The sequence below is a fragment of the Patagioenas fasciata genome, chromosome 1, assembly GCF_037038585.1.
Source record: "Patagioenas fasciata isolate bPatFas1 chromosome 1, bPatFas1.hap1, whole genome shotgun sequence".
Classification (NCBI taxonomy): domain Eukaryota; kingdom Metazoa; phylum Chordata; class Aves; order Columbiformes; family Columbidae; genus Patagioenas; species Patagioenas fasciata.
Genome location: NC_092520.1, coordinates 119,314,400 through 119,335,081, shown reverse-complemented (window position 1 = coordinate 119,335,081; position 20,682 = coordinate 119,314,400). Strand labels below are relative to the sequence as shown.

Sequence of the window (20,682 nt, the reverse complement as noted above, 5' to 3'; positions counted from 1 at the left end):
CCTTCTGCACATCTTCCCACATTCCTGCACACCTTCCCACGCCTTTCTGTCCTCCCGCATCCCTTATTCCTGCTGCATCCCTCTGTCCTCCTGCATCTCTCTGCACAACCTCCTGCACACCCGTGCCCACGGACGCCCCAGCTCCTTCCCGCGGGGACCGCAGCTTCAGGTCCGTGTTTCCTCACGCCGGGGACCCCCGCACCCGCGCCCCAAAACGCTGCAAGCCTCCAGCAGCGGCCCTGGAGCCGGCAGGGCAGCTCTCTGCCCGGGGCCGCCTCGCCCCGCGCGGTGCCAGCGCGGAGAAGGGTGGCACAAAGCCGTGACGTCAGAGCGGCGCTCGGGGAGAAATGCCATGACGTCATCCTGCTGCCGTCCCCGCGCGGGACGGGCGCCAGGAGCCGCGGCTATCGCCGGTGCCCGCCCGGAGCCGCCCCCGGCGGGGCGGGTCGCGCAGCGCGGCGCGGCGCAGCGCAGGGCGGGTCCCGTTCCCGGCGCAGAGCCGCTGCCGGGTGCGCTGGGCCCGGGCAGCTGCCGTGCCAGCAGCTCTCGGCGGGACGATGCGGATGGCGGTCGGTGCGGCAGCGGGCGAGGGGGCAGCGCAGAGCCCCGGCCCCGCCGCCGTGTCGCTGGGCTTGAGCGTGGCTGTGGTCTCCAGCCTGGTGAACGGCTCCACCTTCGTCCTGCAGAAGAAGGGGATCGTGCGGGCCCGCGGGAGAGGTAGGGGCCCCGGCGCTGCGGTGGCGGCGGGCGGGAGAGCTCCCCCCACCAGGGCCTTCCCAGGCTCCCTCTCCCCTCCGCACCGCCGTCTGCCCCCGGGAGCCTCCCGGGTCCTCGGAGCATCGCCCCCAGCACCGTGCGGGACGGGTCTCCCCGCCCCGTGAGCAGCCCGGCTTCCCACGGAGTCGCTCCCTTCCTTTACTCCCGCGCAAACACCGCGGAAAGGCCGCGGCTGCTCCGCCCTGCGGCGGCGGCCGGCACGGGGGGATAGGGGTGCCGTGGGGCGCAGCCCGGGGGCGTGCGCGGAGGACAAAGCCTCTGTCCGGGGGCTGACGTTGTCGCCTGGAACAGGGGACGCCTTCCAGGCGGTTGGACCGGGGGAACCGGCCTTAGTTTGTCAGCTGAAGTGTGTTTGACATCAGAGGTCGATGACTGGACCGTGGCGTAAGGGATGTATGTGATAAATTGCCGAAGAGACGGCAGGTGGAGAGCACCGGTGGTACATTAACGGAGACCTCAGCAACAGCTTCCCGATGCGTGGCCTGCTCGCTGTCCCTCTGTCACGCTGTGATACAGCACTAGGGACGCGTGTGTGCGTGCATGCATAGGTTTCTCTTGCGGTATTTTCGCGTATCTGTGGGACTTCTCTACCTGTTTCTCTGGCTCGGAGAGTTTCATGCTGTGAACAGCACCAGCCCATCTCTTCCCTTGTATAGTCGAGCTCTTCCATGCACACACACCACAAGTTACATTAGTCACGTGGTGATTTCCTTTTGTAGAGAAGGCGCACCAGTAACATGAAATCACTTCTTTATTTTTCATATTGAAATCCCATACCTCATTGTTTTTTCAGATGAACATGTTCAGGAACTGACTGTGCTGCCTAGACAGTTTAGCCGAAGCAAAGCCATAAATTCACGAAGTGTGAATATCTGTGTTTTATTCTGAAACTGGAGCTCCCCAAAACATGTAGGTTCTGATTAGCATTTGCTAGTTGCATCTTGATGCTTTGAATATGGAAAAATGCAATATATTTATTAATATTATGCTTTTATGTGAGGAGAAAGTTGTAAATGCAGGTAGCACGAGACCTTTTTATTCTATTTCTATGGTCAGTAGTGATTTCTTTTACTGATGATGGTGTCTGTGTATGTGTGAGCAGAGGTTCTCGAAATCCTTTCTTATGAAAAATCCTTTTTAGTGGCCAGGACATTCTAGGTATTTTCTCTACATATGTATGTGTGTGTAAATATATATATACAAATATATGTATTTGAGATGATTAGTGTTAAGCAGCAGTACATTTCCAGTGCCTGCTGCATCTAGCCTGTTCAGGATGGATACAGTGTAGCAGAGCAAGCTTGCAATTGTGTTACTACCAGCTGGCAGCCTGATCTAACAAGTTTATTTTGTGTTTTCTGAAATGATTGTACAGTTAAGGGCCCCAGAAAAAGTACTGTTTTGCAAGCATAGTCTGCCTTTCCCTCCAAGATGGCTGTAATCCATTTTTATTGTCCACAGAGAGATCACGTTTGCATCATAAATACAAATCTTTTTTGTAAGGGAAACAATGAGAAAATGCGAGACAAAGAAAGGATTTTCTGTCCCAAGGCAGCTGAAGGAAGTTTGCCTTCTGCAGTATAGTTGGGTCTGGTTGCTCCTGAAGAGCTTTTGGTGGAGCACTGGGTTAAGTGGGTGGTGGGTCTGTGCCTGCCTTCTCAGCGCTGGCAGCTGCAAAGCATCCTGTTTTGAAGATATTACTGATGTTTACTTGTGTTACCTTGCTGAGCAATTTGTAGTGTTTCCTATTGCCTTGCTCAGTGTGGAGACATCCAGGCAAATACCCTTGGTTCTATTTCATTAATCATAGAATCGGTTTGGTTGGAAAAGACCTTTAAGATCATCAAGTCCAACTGATAACCCAACACTGACAAGTCCACCGCTAAACCATGTCCCTAAGAAACTCCTCTATGTGTCTTCTAAATACCCGCAGGGATGGTGACTCAACCACTTCCTTGAGCAGCCTGTTCCAATGCCCAACAGCCATGAAGAAATTTTCCTAAAATCCAATCTAAACTTTCCCTGGTGCAACTTGAGGCCATTTCTTCTTGTCCTATCACTTGTTACTTGGGAGAAGAGACCAACCCCCTCCATGCTACAACCTCCTTTCAGGTGGCTGCAGACAGCGATAAGATCTCCCCTCAGCCTCCTTTTCTCCAGGCTGAACAGCCCCAGTTCCCTCAGCTGTTCCTCACCAGACTTGTGCTCCAGGCCCCTCACCAGCTTCGTTGCCCTTCTCTGCACTCGCGCCAGCACCTCAATGTCTTTCCTGTAGTGAGGGGCCCAAAACTGAACACAGGATTCGAGGTGTTGTGAAGCAGTGCGATTCTGCCTTGAATCTAGCAGTCAGAGCTGCAAGTCCAAGATCATCCATGTCAGATGATGTCTTTTTTCCACTGGCTTCAGTAGGTGTTGTATAATTAACAAGGAGGCACTTCTATCTTCTCTGTTGAATCAATTATATAGTATCAATGCAATTAGCAATTGTTGCTTAGTTAGAAACAGCAGTGGGTGACAAATATTTTGCAAAGTTATTTGAGTCAATATTTTCTATAATTTGTGCCCCAACAGTGTTTTTATTTTATATGCAATAACAAAAGACTGAAAAATTATTACACCCACTCTAAAGCTGGCCATTTTCATTAGTCATTTTCCATCTAATTTCAATTATATAGTGTTTTTTCCAAGCACTTCATATTTTATACGTCTCCAGAGTTATAGATGACTGTGTTTTTCTTTCATTTGGGATTTCAGAGTAGGTACAATATTCCCTATTGCTCCAACATCTCTCAAGAGAGCATCTTCCCAAATAAATGCAGAGCAGAACATATGAGCATAACATGATGCTGAGGTCGTGGTCAGTGGTTGCCAGGTTTTAGTTTAGTAAGTGGTCGTTAGCCATGCTGTTCTACAGAAGAAAAACTTATAAAAAGTGGTGCACAAGCTTCCCTGGCACGTCCCAAGGCAAGAGCCTGTAATCTGATGATGAACATAATCATCCTTGAGTTTGGGAGGCACTAAGGGACAATCCATAGTTTTCAGTCCTCAATTTGAATCATGGAAGTATGTCAGGAACTCAGAGGCTTCAGTCATAGCATTTTCCAATGCTCAGATGCAGGAGGATCAGTCCACACTACGACACCACCAAAACTGCATGCGAAAACCATTTCTCTGCTACAGTTTCTCCAATGCAATTTCAGTGAGGCTATATTACCAAACTAACTGATCCAAATCATGTTTTGTTTCCATAGGTTTCCCTTTCTCATAGTAGCATTCCTAATGTGGCATTAGAAACATTGAAATGTATGTTTCAATGGCACCCTGTGAGGCATTTGGTGACATTTTGGATGCTTCTCTAAGTATAATTGTACCGTGTCAGTGATGCATAAGTACTTCACTGGAAACCAGAACTTCTGACTAATACGTTGTCTTAAGAAGGTCCAACTTGGACACTTAGGTCAAATTCCAAGCACCCCCTCTCTTGTTTTACTCCCATTCGGTTGCCTTGAAGAACGAGGTCAACATGGTCCTTAACAATTGAGACTGTTGACATTATTCTATTTCATAGTTCCAGTTTTGCAATTTCATGTTTTTCTAATAGTCTTCTTATACTTTGTCTTCCAGGTACTTCGTACTTAACAGATATAGTATGGTGGTCTGGCACTATTGCAAGTAAGTATCTCAAAAGGTGTTGGTTTTTTTGTGTGGGATTTTTGTTTTTTAAGGGAGACATTGTGGTTAGATGGTGAAATGAGACATCAGGAAATCTGGGTTCTTATCTTGAATCTTACACTCACTTATCATGAAATTTCCATCCCTCTGAAGTATCCTACCTTTGATAAACTCTCACTCTTGGCTACTGTGTCTGATGGTGTCTGAGAAAGCAAAGAGCTGAGACAGTCCCGAGTCAGACATCTTTCCAGATTTCCAAATTTTTTGGTACTTGCAGCTCTTGGCAACCACATGGTGCTCTGACTCCGGGTTCCTGCACAGTTTCTGTCTCTGGGTTGCACTGATCCACTTAGCTGTTAATAAAAGCCAAAGCTGAATAAGAAATTGTCGCTCTGCACAAAAGGGCTCATTGAGCACATGTTATTTTTTTAGATCAGAAAGCACTTAGCCAGCCTCAACTAAAAAAGAAAAAATCCTTTTTGATTTCCAGTTTGACAGATACAGTTTCGGTTTTGCTTTTAATCTACAAGATTAATGTGAAGCCTTGTGTGGTGCTGATATGAAATCAGTGTAATTCCACTCTGAGTATCTTTGTAAACTCTGCTCAGGCTAAGTTCACTCTCCGATGTGAATCCAGAGCATGGGGAGCAGCTTGCTTTCTCTTCTTGCAGTTCAGCCCTAGTTCTACCCATGAGCTTAAAATCATACCTCACTTTTGGACTCTAACCCAGCCTTTTGTGAATTATCTGGAAATGTTCTAACGGTGTTTCTGAGAGGTATATGAGTCCAATTGTGCCCTTGTTTTGTGGCAACAAGGTAAGCCTCTCTTTTTATTGTGTTCAAGCTATGCAAAAGGAACGGAAACTCAGAGATCTCCTGAAGGACAAAGTTCAGGGAAAGTGTAGGAACCAATAGAGATTCAGGGTAAAGTCCTCCGCTAATTTAACCTGATTTTAAGTAGCTTTTTATCAGCTTCCTCCTCTGTCAGGAACAATACTGCCTAAGTAGCAATAAATCCATGCATTAATCACTGCCGTTTATCACTTGTGAGGCCCCTGTCTTGAATCTCTGAGCAGAAGGAGTTAAAATAAGAGAGGTTTTATTACAGGAGTTTATCTTGGCGAATCAGAGAAAACAATTTCATGCTTAAAAGAGCTGACTGAATTGAATGAAGGCAAAACAGCTGAAGGGAATGGTATCAGTTGGCTTTTGTCCATCAGCTAAGTGCAGGTATTTCAAAATCAAGCCTCAGTAAGTTTACAAAGGAACCAAGGAAAGAATATCTTAAGGATGTTATAGATTCAGAATTGCAGGAGAATCACAAAACAGCAATAGCAAGAGCCAGGGAGGAACCTATGGGATGCAGAGAAAGTAGCAGTATCCCAAACTAGCTGGGTGAAATTATAACAGCTGGTATAATTTTCTCAGGCAGGGTATTTGGAGTTAGGATGACTAACAAAACCTGCATTAACTCTGTCAACATGTTTTCACAACATTTGTTTGGATGGTGAACAAACACTCCCGTGTTGCTGTGCTGACTCAGCATAACACTGCCTAACCGTTTGGGGACCTTGGGATCCATTGGATTACTGAAGACTTGAAGGGCTACAGATTCTGCTAAAGGATTTTTTTTTTAAAGTCAAAAGAATAATTGCAGCATGCGTACAGGTATTTCAATGAGCATTAAACTAAGTGCCTAATTAATTTGCTTCAGTGCAGGTTTTGATAGCAGCATAGATGTGGCTGGTTTTCATAATGGATACATGTATGTTAGTGTTTTATTGCAGACGGAGAATGCACTTGTGATGTGAAATCTCCTGTTTGTCTCCACAGACTGGGTTTTATTTCATATTGTGGAGCAGTGTCGGAGCTCCTGAACTGGACTTTTAAGATAAAACTGGGCTGGAAGATGCACTCTAGGAACATGCCTAATGCACACCAGCTGCAAATAAACTTTCAGTCTGTCGGAGGAGGCTGAAGTTAGTCCAAAATAAAGCCCCCAACATGTGTAGCGCAGACATCTTTTGCTGCACGGTTCTACTCCTTGCCTCCTTGCTAATGTAGACACCTCAGTGTTCATCCAGATTTGTGTAGCAGTGATTTTGGGGATATTGGTGCTCCTTTAGCAAGCTTCAAGCTTGGTGTGCCTTCCAGAGCTGAAGCCATGACTTGACTTAGAGCACTGATGTATCTGGAGAGAAATTTCTATCCAGAGAGAACTGGATAGGTTAGCAGCAAAGGTCCTCAACGTCAGGTAGATGGTAACGATTGCTGAAATTCTTTTTTTAATTGGTCTTAATCATTGCTGGTCTGTCATTCGTGGTGGTAAGAGACTTTTACTATTACTCCATGCTGATACTGAAAACTTCTGGTGGGTTCAGTTGCTTTACAAATATGTGCAGTTTGAGGCTTCAGAGACCTAATTATGGACCAGTGTCGATGCCATCTGTTAGGCTTCTTCTAACAGAAAATTAAGGCACTTGACCTCCAAAAAAGCAACGTTTTGTCAGAGTCACTTGGAACTGTATGTAACCTGCAGAAACGCCGCATGCCAGCTGTGCCCCATCCTCCGTGAAAGATCTGCCCCAGTGCCTTCAGATGCCTTGAAAGTTGCCATGCAGGTCTGGTGAACACCAAGCCTGGGGCTGATAGCTGAGTTAGCCTGTTCCCAGGGGCAAGGGGAATTCAGGAGACCATCACTGACTCTTATGCTCTAGAAATGTTGCTCATTAACTTCTCTGGCCCACTCCTGCACATAGAGAAACCCCCAGTGAATTGAATTAGTATAATTTTGCCACACTCTGCAGTTTTGTAAGTTTGTTTGTGTCCTTTCCTGCAGGTTACACAGGTCTTCAGCTCTATAGATAATGTGGGCTAATTTGGTAAATTAATGAATGTTTGCACAGTGCTTTGCAGAGGAAAAGAACAGGATGATGGTAATGATATTTGATAGTCGAGTGCAGTACCACCCTGAGCATAAAAACAGCTTGGATTCTTAAAATGTTTTTAAATGCTGATAATGGCTCTTAAAATCAACTGGAAATTCAAGCTGTTTGTAATTTGTGTTCAGTCTCAAGGTTCTTGCCAGTTACCACAGACCCTGTAACTATGCAGGCACCATGTTGACCCATTGTAAACTTGCCAGAACTTGCAAAACCATCCAGCTTTTCTTTTTTAACTGAAAACTTGAACACATGAACTGTTTATCACAGCTGTCCTGTGCAATACTGTGGTGCATTTTGGAATTTGTTTTTATTGAGGGAAAGAAAAAACTAAGATTGTGAGGCTGTTATTGTGACTTGTCAAGGATCTGTTCTTGTTACAGTGGTCAGGAATGACTTTTGATGTTATATAGTGTTGTGAAAATTTGATGTGGTCTACTGTATATTGAAGAGCCTTTATGCATGTGCTTAGTATTTCATTATTATATTCCTTTCCTCAGTACTGTCCTTATTTTACCCCCCAAAAGTAACACTGCTGTTAGAACTATAACCAAGTGCATTTGTGCCACATGTATACATGTTCTAAAGCTGAAATCATGGATTATATATACTTTTAGCCATTCTCATATAAAAATATTTGAGTGTAATATTGAGATATTTGAGTGTAATCAATGAGTGCTTGTAATTCATAGTCTTATTTATATTCAATTAAAAGAAGTTGCAAATGAGATTATTTACTGTGCCCTCTTGGATCTTCTTGTTTGGCAAATATAAATTGTGTATTAAAAAATAATTTAAAAATATAGAAAAATTCCATCCATTTTGTTTAAGGGCAAAATTAACAGAGCTAAGCAAATCTCTAACATCTGTTTTCCAGTCTTTCCCAAACAGTATTGGGTAAGTTTTCATTGCTTCTTTTTACAAAGGGATTTAAAGGCTTATTTCTGGTTCTCTTGGCAGTGGCTCTGGGTCAAATAGGGAATTTCTTGGCCTACACTGCAGTCCCAACTGTGCTAGTGACGCCCTTGGGAGCTCTTGGCGTTCCATTTGGGTAAGAGTTTGCTTTTCTTGTTTTATCTCAGTGTTGTTACTACTTAATAAAATGCTAGATGGGCTCCAGTGATCACTGGAGGTCCACTCAGAAGATGTCAGGCTTATGGCTGTTAATGATGTGTTATAATGTCACCTATTCCTGTTTTCCCCAGCAAAGTGGTTGGAGAGGAAGGCAATGGTGAAGAAAGGATCCCTGAGCATCTTCTGCTTTAACTGTCACTATGATCTGGAACAGTTAAACATCTGTATTTGCCCCCATCCCCCTTCACTATGGTTATTCTGGACTCTTCTGCCTTTCTCTTATTCACAGTTCCCTTACCATGTAGATCTTTCCTTTTGTCTCACATTCTTTCTCTCCCCTGCTATCCACAGCCCACACGTGTTTATTGATGCTGATTTTCATTTATTTGTAGTTGGCCACGTTTCCTGAAGCGAGGGAGTCCCTTGTTTATGCATGCCCACAGCTTCTTGAATGTCATGTTCATGGGAGGGGAGGGAATAAAAAGGGCAGCGAGTGTTCCTAAAAGGACTTTAAAATGTAACTAAATGTTTTGTGAATAGCTAAACTACAGTTGTGAAGCTGCTGCAGTGAAAAAGTACAGTTATTTAAAAACAAAGCTGTGCATTGCCTCCAGATTTTTCTGTTGCCTACTGTTCTTTGCTGAATTGTGTGTCTGCACACTGGTCATCTACTCCAGAGTGTAGATTGCTTTGTATTTGCTCCGTGTCTGTCTTTAGCTTTATCCACTATGAAGCACACTGATGGTGCTCTGCTTACCACCTATTATTTTATCCTAGGCCACATAAGATTGTGTATCTTGGTCAGCTACGTGTCTGAGCTGAGCCCTGTGATCTTTGTAACCAAAAGTCACTTTTATCTCATGACTGTGTAGCACTTATAAAATGGGGCTTTGTGACAGCTAAATTGTTAATGGATAGATATCTGCCTCAGGGGTGCCAGATGCCTGGTTTGGGGGTTATGTTTTTTGGGGAGGGGGTGATGTGCTGCTGGGTTTTGGGGTGGGTTTGGTTTGTGGGTTGGTTTTTTGGTTGTTGTTTTGGTTTGATTTGTTTGTGGATGTGGGTTGGCTTTTTTTCGTTTGTTTGGTTTTTTTGTGTGTTTGTTGTTGTTGTTTTTTTAATCCTGAAATGAGAGATGAAGGATTGAGTAAGACTGAGACTGGATGAATCTTTCCTAAGATAAGTCAGAAATGCGTTTTGGGGATCTGCCAACATTTGGTTGAAAATCCACCTACATTTGATACTGTTCCTTTAAGAGGGGAATTCATGTGGTACATTACTGTCGGAGCATTATTAACAGGATGTAGTGAAACTTATGATTTTCTTCCTCTTTGTGAAAGATCCATTTTAGCTTCTTACTTACTGAAAGAAAAACTGAACATTCTTGGCAAGCTGGGATGTTTGCTGAGCTGCGCTGGGTCTGTTGTTCTCATCATCCATTCCCCGAAGTCCGAGAGTGTAACAACTCAGGCTGAGCTTGAAGAGAAGCTTACAAATCCAGGTACTTTCTTCTTTTATTAACTCATAATGATTTTCTAGAGATTGATCAAGAGCATGTGGGAGGAATAGGCTTACTACTTCCATCAGGTAGGAAAATTGACTTCTGAAGAAACCATGACATGACAGAAGCAAACCAGTACAGCTTTTGTGTAGGAAAATGATGCCCTGCTGTACTTGGAACTCATCAGATTTATTGATATATATGTGCCTAAAGGAAAGCGTGGATACTTTTGAAAACATTATCCTGGACAGGAAGGTCAGAACAATGGCCATTTGAACTTGAAATTTTCTAAAATTATGAAAAAATGTATCTTGCTACTTAGAGATAAAAGGTATAATTCTAGGATCTCAATTTAGGTTGTTTTATACAAAACAAAAAATATTGATTGCCTTTTGTTCTTTAATTCTGCATTTATTTTTTTATTAAAAGTCTATACTAGATACCAGCTAAGCTCCAAGCAGATTTCTTTGCAAAATAAAGGTGTGTAGAAATATGCTGTTGAGAGGTGCTAATACATGCCAGACCCACTTTATTTTTCTTGCATAAGAGCTAAACTGTGAACTACTGCTATTTCCTGTAATTGCTTTAGGTGAGAGAAACTCAAACATAATAACGTTAGCTATCCAAAAAATTTGCAAAAAAAATAAAACAAATACCTCAGTCTAAATGTACCATTTATGTCTGACCAAAGGTATTAGAAATACATTTCTTTAAATGTAAAACTGTAAAGCATGAAATGTCTTTCACCAGTCTAATCTGTGTACTGATGCCGTAATGTAAATGATACGGCCTTCCAGTTCTTCCAGCTCTCCTTACTGATCTCGATCACCTTAATGGGATCTAACTTTATGTTTAAGCTCTTTGCTGGATCCATGGACCATGCTTTATTGAACTGGTTATTAATGACATGTTATCACTGTTGCTGTCGTAGAGGGCTTTAAGGAGTATAGTCCCCATGGAAGAGAGAATAAAATTTAAAAAGCCATCTTAAATCCAGTTCAAATGTGCAAGTGTGTATTTGACTACATGATGTTTGTGGGTTATTTTTTACCCAAAGAACATGACATCATCAGTTGCAGTGCCCACAACATCTCTAAAAGCTCAGTGATTTGGATCTATATTCTATAGCAAATCTTAATCCTGGTGTGTACCTGAAGTATGACATGATTTGCCTGCTAAAATCTTTAGAAGACCAAGTGTTCTCACCTTGCTGTTATCTTGTTTTCTTTTTGTTTTCCAGTTTTTGTGGGTTATCTCTGCATAGTGCTGCTAATGCTTCTCCTGCTTATCTTCTGGATAGCTCCAGCTCATGGACCTACTAATATCATGGTTTACATCAGTATTTGTTCTCTGTTGGGTAGCTTCACTGTTCCCAGCACAAAAGGCATTGGGCTGGCTGCTCAAGATATCTTTCACAATAACCCCTCGAGTCAAAGGGCTCTGTACCTCTGTCTGGTACTTCTGGCAGTATTAGGATGTAGCATTATCATTCAGTTCAGATACATCAATAAGGCACTGGAATGTTTCGACTCCTCTGTGTTTGGTGCCATCTACTACGTTGTGTTTACCACCCTAGTCCTGTTAGCCTCAGCCATCCTTTTCAGGGAATGGAGTAATGTAGGGGTGGTAGATTTCTTGGGAATGGCTTGTGGCTTCACCACAGTATCTATTGGAATTGTTCTTATACAAGTCTTCAAGGAATTCAACTTCAATATTGGGGATTTAAATAAACCTAACATGAAGACAGATTAAAATATTTTTTGAGGGGAAACTGGATGGCTCAGGGAAGGATGCAGAGCCTTTCATTTCTAGGTCACTGATTCAAACATGGTTCAGGTTGGTAGTTACCCTCTGACGATTTGGTGGCCTACATGAATGAATTGGAGGCCTCCATCCAGTTTCAAAGGAACAGTTGTCCATGTACCCCAGTCCACACAATAAATTACCTTAATTGGAACCACTGATTGAGTCAGCATAGAGACCGATGTATTTTCTTACTGTAAAAGGTAATCCATCAGAAAAGATCTGGAGATATTCTGAGAGACCCGTGTGTGAAAGTTTGTATTGTGGCTTCTGAGGTACTGTTTCTATAGGTAGAGAACATCAGTTTCTAATGCACTCAATCTGACACCTTTCATGAGTGATGTATACCATTTAAAATATGGGGGGGGGGGAAATGAGTGGAACAATTTGTTAATCTCAATATAGCAATGTGTTCACCACCAAGGCTGTGAATTCCGAGATGAATGTTGGTTGAACCATGGACTGCAGATTTGTTCTTTTTAGTGACTGTCTCAGCAACTTGATCTGCCCTATGGTGAAGACACTGGGGAGTTTTAAATTGAGTTATTTCTACAGAGCAGTGGATCCTTAAAAATCTTTCACTAATTACTTATTAGCTGATGGTAGTGTCCAGGTATGCATTTTTCTTTGTAACTTACGTGCATTAAGACATACCGTATTCATCTGAGAGTTTTTAATTGGGAGCAGAGAGAGACTGTGAAGGATGTGGAAATGATGCACAGACTCATTGCCTACATGGTGGCTTATTTGTAAGCAGCTCAGAACTATTTCAGTGCCTTTGTAATCTGAAAATACTGCATAAATGTGAATGTATTTGTTTCAGACGGCCTATACCAGTTTAATAATTCCATTTCAGTGTCTATAATATTGGACTGTACTCAAATTCTAAACACATAAAGCATCCAGAAGGAGCCACACATTTCTGGAAGAATTTACAAACCTGAACTGAAACTTTTAGAGCCTTGACAGCTTCTGAAAAACCTGTAGTCCTAAAATGGGAAGAGGTAATAAAAATTCAGAGAGAAGAGTGTGAGATTTCTCATGGCTCAAAAAAAAGATGGTCTGATCCTCTTGTAACATGGGAAAAGGAGGTTAAAGACTGAAAAAGCATAGGCCTTCAGAGAGCTGAGCTGCAGATAACCAACAGGGATATACATTCAGATCCAGTAATCTACTGGCCTGTGTGAACAGTTCAGCAATAATATTTTGACAAGTAGTACAAATAGCTTAAGCTATGACTGAAATGATTCTGAACTGTTCGGTTTAAACCATTTAGAGAATACTGAAATAGGAAAGAAATAGTTAACTTTCATGCTGTACTTACAATTGGTAGTTAAAACATCACAAGTCAAAAACTGGTAACGAAAGTTTGAAAAGTAACAAAAGTTGGTTTCCATTGAAGTACAAAAATGAAAGGGAACAGTGGAATTTGACATCCCTAGTTCAGAATATCTCTCGAAACAAATAAAAAAACCCTAATGCGATTACGAGACAGCATTTGAAAAAGTTCATGACACTTTATCAAGAAATCGTGAATGTAGGTTTGTCACTGGCTGACAGGAATGAGGACGTTGATTAATGGGGAGTAATACTGTCCATTCTGGTGACATTTTTTGTTGACCTGAATTAATATTACCTTAAAACTCAGCCTCCATTTTAATTTAAAATGAATGTTATAAGCCCTTCTGATGGCAGCAATAATTATCTACAGTCAATCCTAAAGATTTAGTTTTCTGAAAGGACTATTCTGAGGGAGTTACAGCCCCACTATGTTATTTGGAAGCTGGTTTTATAACCCCAAATTGAGGGGGGAATGGCTCTGAGATGGCAGAAATGCACATTGTTATAGGCAAACACAGAAACCAGGTATCTTACTGAAATAAAATAGCACTAGCAGAGAAAAAGCCATCTTCATGGATTTTCATATATTGTGTATGGCTTCTAGAAAGTTTGAGAATTGTAGGTGATGGGAATTGGACTATGAAGGCTGGTTAAAACTAACCTCTGTCCATTACTGATTGGAAGATGCTCACTTGCTTGTCAGCAGACAGTTATGTTTTGTTGTATTAATTCCCTTTTTTCTGATTGAAACTGGGATTGTACATAAGTAATGAGACCTGGAGTGACCTATTTTTTAAAACAATGTTAGCCATTTTCTGAAGCAGACAAGTTATCTTTTCAAAATTCAAATTCAGAGTTCATGAGTTGCATGTTGGTTTTGTACTAGCCTTTAATCTCTGAAGACCTCTGTGAAAATTTTTAGGTTAGAATGGAAATGACTGTGGTCTCATCTTATACCTCCTTTAGCCATATTTGGTTGTCTAGTTTTGTTTTGAAATTAATTCCTATTTATTTAGAAAGTGCCTATCCTCGTATGTTAATGTGTATGCAAATTATTAGTAAATACTAGATTCAAAATATCTTGCCTGCCCTGGCTAAACCTTGCCATTTTCTGCACCGGACACACGTAAGTTTACTCAATAAGTGCTTACTATGCAGAGTAAGAGTAAAGTAGCAGCCGTGTTCTGTGGTCCTCTGACCATCCTTACAGCTGGTAAATGTCTGCATAGGTTCCTTCTCTTCTCCCCAGCTGCTCTTCATCTGTGATGGGCTTTCTAGAGATGTCTAGTTAACCTCGTTCTTTAAAACACAGATGTCAAAAGCCAGCACATAAGGTGAAAGAAGTTCTTGTGGCCTTGAACATTTATATCTGCAGCCTTTTACATCATGAATGCTAAATAACGGAAACCTTTATTTTTGCTACTTTGTTCAGTATGTAGCAGTGTTCTTTGGAGTTCTGCTGTACCTGGATCTGGTTCAGTTCCAACTTTAGAAATGTATTAGCATTTTCTGTTGTCACTGTTGGTATGATTCTTCTCCCCTCTGTCCCACGTCCTCCTCCTTTTAAGTGCCCTACCCTGTATTAGTCCCATTGCTCTTCTGATTTAAAAAGAGGCACTGTTGAAGTTGAATTTTAGCTATTGCCGTTTTTTTTACCCCTTTGACAAGTAAGCACTTTGAATAAGACAGATATCCGAGTTCCATCATCTCAGGGAGCACATGTGCATAGTTGCCTCCTGAGCTTTGGTGTCCCTCATGGGTCTGCCCTTTCCACGTTCTCTTTGCATTACATCTATCGGTAGCTACGAGCCAGATGACATCAGTTCTGATTCCAAAGTAGGAGTGGGAGAGGCTACGCATACAAAAAGTGGACTCATTACAGTGGTGGGATGCATTTGAATTAAATTCCAATCCACATGAAAAGCGTTTCACTCTGGATGTCTGGCTTCTGTTCTGCTTGTGAAACTTATTTACTTGGTACTCACTTGAAGATAGCTTTTTAATCATTATCCCTTCAGTGTATGGAGGATTTACATGTGTCAGTCTCGATCTTTATTAGGTGTCAAACACAAGAATCCCTCAAATGTTCAGTAGAAGAATAGGAACCCTTTTGATACAACAACAACAACAAAAAAAAAACAAAAACAAAAACAAACAAACAAAAAAAAGTTGTTACACCTTAAATACTTATGTAGAAAAGAAAAATATCTAAACGAGTTATCTGCTGTATTGACTTTCCAGGACTCTCTATGTGTAAATAGAGCCTATTTATTAGTGAGCTGCAACTAACATTAACAAGAGCCTGTCATATCACAGTTTGACAAGTGGAAGCTGCCTATTAATAACCTTGGTTTATATTGAACATAGGTATTTTTCTGGAGTAACTAGCACTGAAAACTGAAAACACTGGATTTTATTTGTTGAAATACCAGAATCTGAGGTTTAGCTTTCCTTTTTACTTAAAACCAGAAGGTTTGTATTTGAAGAAAGATTTTGAGTTATTAAATATGGGGTACTAAAAATAGGCTGTTGTTTGCACATTATACCACTCTTACCTTCTTGTTTAATAAATATAAAACATCAAGGAGTCTACAGTTCCTGTTTTCTTGAGATGGTGTAACTGCTGAAATTTTGCTGTAAAATCAAATGTTATCAAGTGTTTATCTATTACCTGTTATCTTTTCTTTACAAAGATTAGTCTTTGTAATAATTTTTTGGTGCTACCAAATGCAGGCTAAAGTGATTGCAGAATTTTAGTGTGTACTGTGTTAGGCACCAATGATGTCAACAGTTACTAGTGCCCAAGTGTTTCAGACAGCAGTTTTGAAATACAATAGATTAAGAAATTGGGGTTTTATAAGCTACACATAAGTTTCTTTTATTTTTTTTTTCTGTTGTGTTCCCTCACCCCCAGACAATTGCTCTACAGAATGGAAAATATTACACAAAAGGGGTATTTTTAAATCAAATCTTTTTCAACTGTGGAACTTTTTTTTAAAGCTTTTTTTTTTTCTTGGAATGTAAAAAATAGTTCTAATGGGATATGGGGAAAAGGTGGATGGCAACAAACATACAGTGGCAGGTTTGGTTGCTTCAATGCTATTGCAATATAGTTACTACAGATCACATAAAAATGGTTTATTTTATTAGCTTCCAAATAATGTATATATATATTTGTTAATGGCTTACAAGTCAAGCTTACTCACTTTGCTTTTTAAGAAATAGTTATAGGCATGTTGTATTTGCCTTGTGTAAATTATAAAAGGCTATTTATTAAGTTTTCTGATAACTAATCTATTTATTAACCTGTATTGTTTTAAAATAAATGATTTATTTCTAGCTCAATGCTTGTTTCATGACTCCTCCTCTTCATCACAGTCGTGTTTTATAGAATCATGGAATAGTTTGGGTTGAAAGGGACCTTCAAAGGCCATCTAGTCCAACCCCCTGCACTGAGCAGGGACATCTTCAACTAGATCAGGTTGCTCAGAGCCCTGTCCAGCCTGGCCTGGAATGTCTCCAGGGATGGGGCATCCACCACCTCTCTGGGCAACCTGGGCCAGTGTTTCACCACCCTCAGTGTAAAAATTTTTTTCCTCATGTCTGGCCTGAATCTCCCCTCTTTAGTTTAAAACCATCTCCCCTTGTCCTGTCGCAACAGGCCCTGCTAAAAAGTCTGCCCCCATCTTTCTCATATATTTTTTTCTTTTAAGTACTGAAAGGCCACAATAAGGTCTTCTTGGAGCTTTCTCTTCTCCAGGCTGAACAACCCCAGCTCTCTCAGCCTGTCCTCTCAGCAGAGCTGTTCTAGCCCTCTGATCATTTTCATGTTGCTCCTCTGGCCCCTCTCCAACAGGTCTATGTCTTTCCTGTGCTGAGGACTCCAGAGCTGGATGCAGGGCTCCAGGTGGGGTCTCACCAGAGCAGAGAAGAGAAGCAGAATCACCTCCCTTGACCTGCTGGCCATGTTCCTTTTGATGCTGCCCAAGATATGATTTGCCTTCTAGGCTGCAAGTGCACATTGCCAGCTCATGTCCAATCTTTCATCTGCCAGTACCCCTCAGTCCTTCTTGGCAGGTCTGCTCTCAATCCCTCCATCCCCCTGCCTGCATTGATACTGGGGGTTGCCCCGATACAGGTGCAGGACCTGGTACTTGGCCTTGTTGAACCTCATGAGGTTTGCATGAGCCCTCTTCTTGAACTTGTCCAGGTCCCTCTGGATGGCATCCCCTCCCTCATGTGTGTCAACTGTACCACTCAGCTTGGTGTCATCCACAAACTTGCTGAGGGTGCACGTGATCCCACTGTCTATGTCATTGATGAAGACATTAAACAGTACTGGTCCCAGAATGGACCCTTGAGGGACCCCACTTGTTAGTGGTGTCCATCCATTGTGCCATTGACCACTTAGGTTTAACCCGAGCGAGCAATATGACCACAATAGCTGCTCGTTCACCCCCCCTCACACCCACCCACCCCAAAACAGAGGAGAGAAACAAAAGGGAAGGGAGAAACTTGTGGATTGTGATAAACACAGTTTAATAAAATAACACTAATATACTACTGATAATATATATGTAATGGAAGTAGAATATAAAATAAAAGATAGTCAATGCAATTCCTCACAAACTCCTTCCACATCAGGCAGCTAGTCCCAGACAGCAGCACCCTGGTCCTGAACAGCTGATCCTGGAGAGAGAAAAGAGACAAAGGCAGAAAGGCCCAGAGGCCTCTACAAAACAGTGGGATGGCAAAAGGCTGAATTAACAGAAGTCCTGAACAGAACTCCCCCAAAATGGAGCAGAACCAGAACAGGTCTGTGTCCTGGCTCCATCCCAGCTCCATTCCTAGATGGAAGATCCCGACTCTCCTTAAATATGAAGCATGATGCTAATGGCATGGAATACTCTTATTGATCAGTCTGGATGTCAGTCAAGCTCTGCCCCGTCTTTGCCCCCCTTCCTCGATGCCTCACACCTGTGGGCAGAGCTCAGGAAGGCCTTGGCTCCCAGACAACAACAATTAAAAACTTTAACTCTGTCCTGGGGTGTTATCTCCTTGTTCTCAAACTAAATGCAAACAATGACCATACCAGCTACAAAAAAGAAAGCTTTCTACCTGGGTGAAGATGATTAACTCACTTTCAGTCAAACCAACACAGTCACATGGGGGGGAAATCACTTTCCCACCCCGGTAGCTGCTGTACAGCCCAATTTCAAGCCCTAAGCCCAAACTATTTCCATTACCCTTTAATAAAATAGGAACAGTGCTTTTACTGAGTAGCGGATTCTTTCATGTGTACAGATCAGTTGCAATACGCAGGGCCCAGTCATCATGTAGTGGTGTCTACCAGCAAGCTGTAGTCTTAATGTCTTCATTGTACTTAAGTTCGCTCACAAGTGAAGTGAATGCTTCTCTGGCAGAAATGTTTGTTGGGGCCCGAGTCACTGCAAACTGTCTTATGGGTTATCATATGGGTTATTATGATCTGTTCATGCATTCTTGTACACTAGCTACTTGCTACAGCTTTTATTTCAAGATCTACTACTCCACAGTCAGGTGTGCATCGAGTGGCAGCAGCTGTAAGGAAGTCTGTCACCAGCCTAACTTACTGTCATAAGAGCTTCCTGCAGAAGGAAGCACTTGAAAAAATTAGTGGCTGCCCATCTACTCCTTCATCTGAAATCCGTAGCTCCTCATATCAGGTACTGGCAAATACGTGACTTTCAGGCATGGTTGTTTTTTGGTTTTGTTATGTTTTGTTTTAATGATGGAATTTATGATTAAGAACTGTTTTAGTCTTGGCGCTTGTGTTTTAGGCTATGCATCAGTATTACTGCTGGTCAAAATTAAAAAGTTATTTTTAAACAAGGAAATTAGCTCCTCTCCAATATAAAATATTGTATGCAGTGGAAAAGGCTGGCATGGATTCTTTACTGGGTATATCATTGCAATTTTATTTTAAAGGTGTTGATGATATTAATGCAATGTACAAAGACAGACCAGAAAACTAGGGAGGCTTTCCTTTCTACATGCAGCATCTCTGATTTTTAAGCAAATAGGATAAGAAGTATGTATTTTGAAAACACGTTATTAGCAGCAAAATTCAACTCCCTGTTCTTTTCTTGTGTACCTCTGGAGTTAGGCCTCTAAGGCACCATTATTGTTGAAAGTCTGGGATGGTAACCAATCCTGAGCATATGTATCTCACCCACACAGTTCATATGGAAAGTGTTAAAGACCAAAATCTGATAGTGCCAAAAGAAATGAAGTCTCACTGATTTTTCTGAGGTTTGTTCAAAGAGCCATAAGCAGAGTCCCGTAAGTCCCTTGTATGGGACAGTACAAGTGTAGAAGTAGACTTGGAGACACGGCTTCTTTGCTCTGCGCTGTATTTGTTAAATGCAGCAGAGACCTGGCCACCAGAGACCCTGTTACAGATGCCTGATTCCCTAACTAATTTTCTGCCAGGTACAGACCTCACTGAATTCCCCACCCTGGTGGGATGGTTTAAAACTGGCACCGTTCTGCCCAGGGACCGCGTACCAAAGAGCAGTTCTGGGCAGCTGGCGTATGGTGGTTTTCAACACAATGCTTTCACTGCATGTACATGGTTGGAAGTGACTGCACGAGGGTCAGTTGGTGTGCAACACAAACCGGATTACCCGTAAACCCCAGGCATCTATGAGGTGGCACTATTGCTCTTTGTCCTTGTTAAAACCTTATGAGATGTTTATACACATAGTAGATACTATGCCCTGAAAAATCCTGTCCATGGCCTTGCAAAAGTACCTACAATAGCTGACCTCTCTTGTGAAATTCACTGAGCACAAAGATGGCTTGTTCTGCTGAGTTATGCTACAAAAATGGGTTAGGTTAGGCAGATTACCACCATTTTGATACTTGGAGTTCTTTCCAGGTACCCTGCAAACACACCTGAAATACTATTCTGTTGTAAATTATTCAGAGATGCTTTGAGCATTTTCTGTTACTGAGCACAACTCCTGGCTTTGAAACAAAGATTTAACGATTTGGGCCGAACTGAGAACATGTTAAAAATATTGTATTTTGTGTGAACAGTAGAAGAAACATGAGGCGGGAGATGAAAAGCTACTGACTGAAGTCCCACAAAGAGTCAGCAATGCTTAAAGGAGTCCAGTTAATATTTTCAGACGTGTATTCCCTTCATTACTGTTTCAAGACAGTTGAGAGATGGTTTTGAAGGGAGGAGAGTAGGAGAGTGGAAGAAAACTAAATTCACTTGTTTCAGATATGGCTACTACTTAATTCAGGAACATGTATGCTTCCAGCACTTGGCATCACAGGCACATTCATTTCTTTAGCCCCTTTAAACTTTGAATTGTCTTAGATATCGGTACTTAGATGCCCTGTTTATAGTTTATACAGTTGTTAGATTTTTTTTTAATTGATCTGAGGAACCCTTTTCACCAGCTGTCGAACTTTTTCAAAGACTTCACAACTTTGTTATCTTGTAAAACACAGAAAAGCCAGCCTCCTACTGTGTAATTACATAGGTAATAACTGGATTTCTTAGCTCGTGTGTGTATTTAT

The 20,682-nt window shown here is 41.9% G+C and overlaps 1 protein-coding gene across 1 annotated transcript; it reads left to right on the top strand.

Annotated features, from left to right (window-relative positions):
• The first annotated feature begins 352 nt into the window (after window positions 1–352).
• On the top strand, window positions 353–16,455 carry NIPA1 (NIPA magnesium transporter 1). Its single transcript, XM_065854553.2, is given in 6 exon segments — window positions 353–526; window positions 528–717; window positions 4,402–4,449; window positions 8,352–8,442; window positions 9,806–9,966; window positions 11,207–16,455. Coding segments are annotated over 6 exon segments (1,176 nt in total). The 3' UTR covers window positions 11,719–16,455.
• Window positions 16,456–20,682: the final 4,227 nt, after the last annotated feature.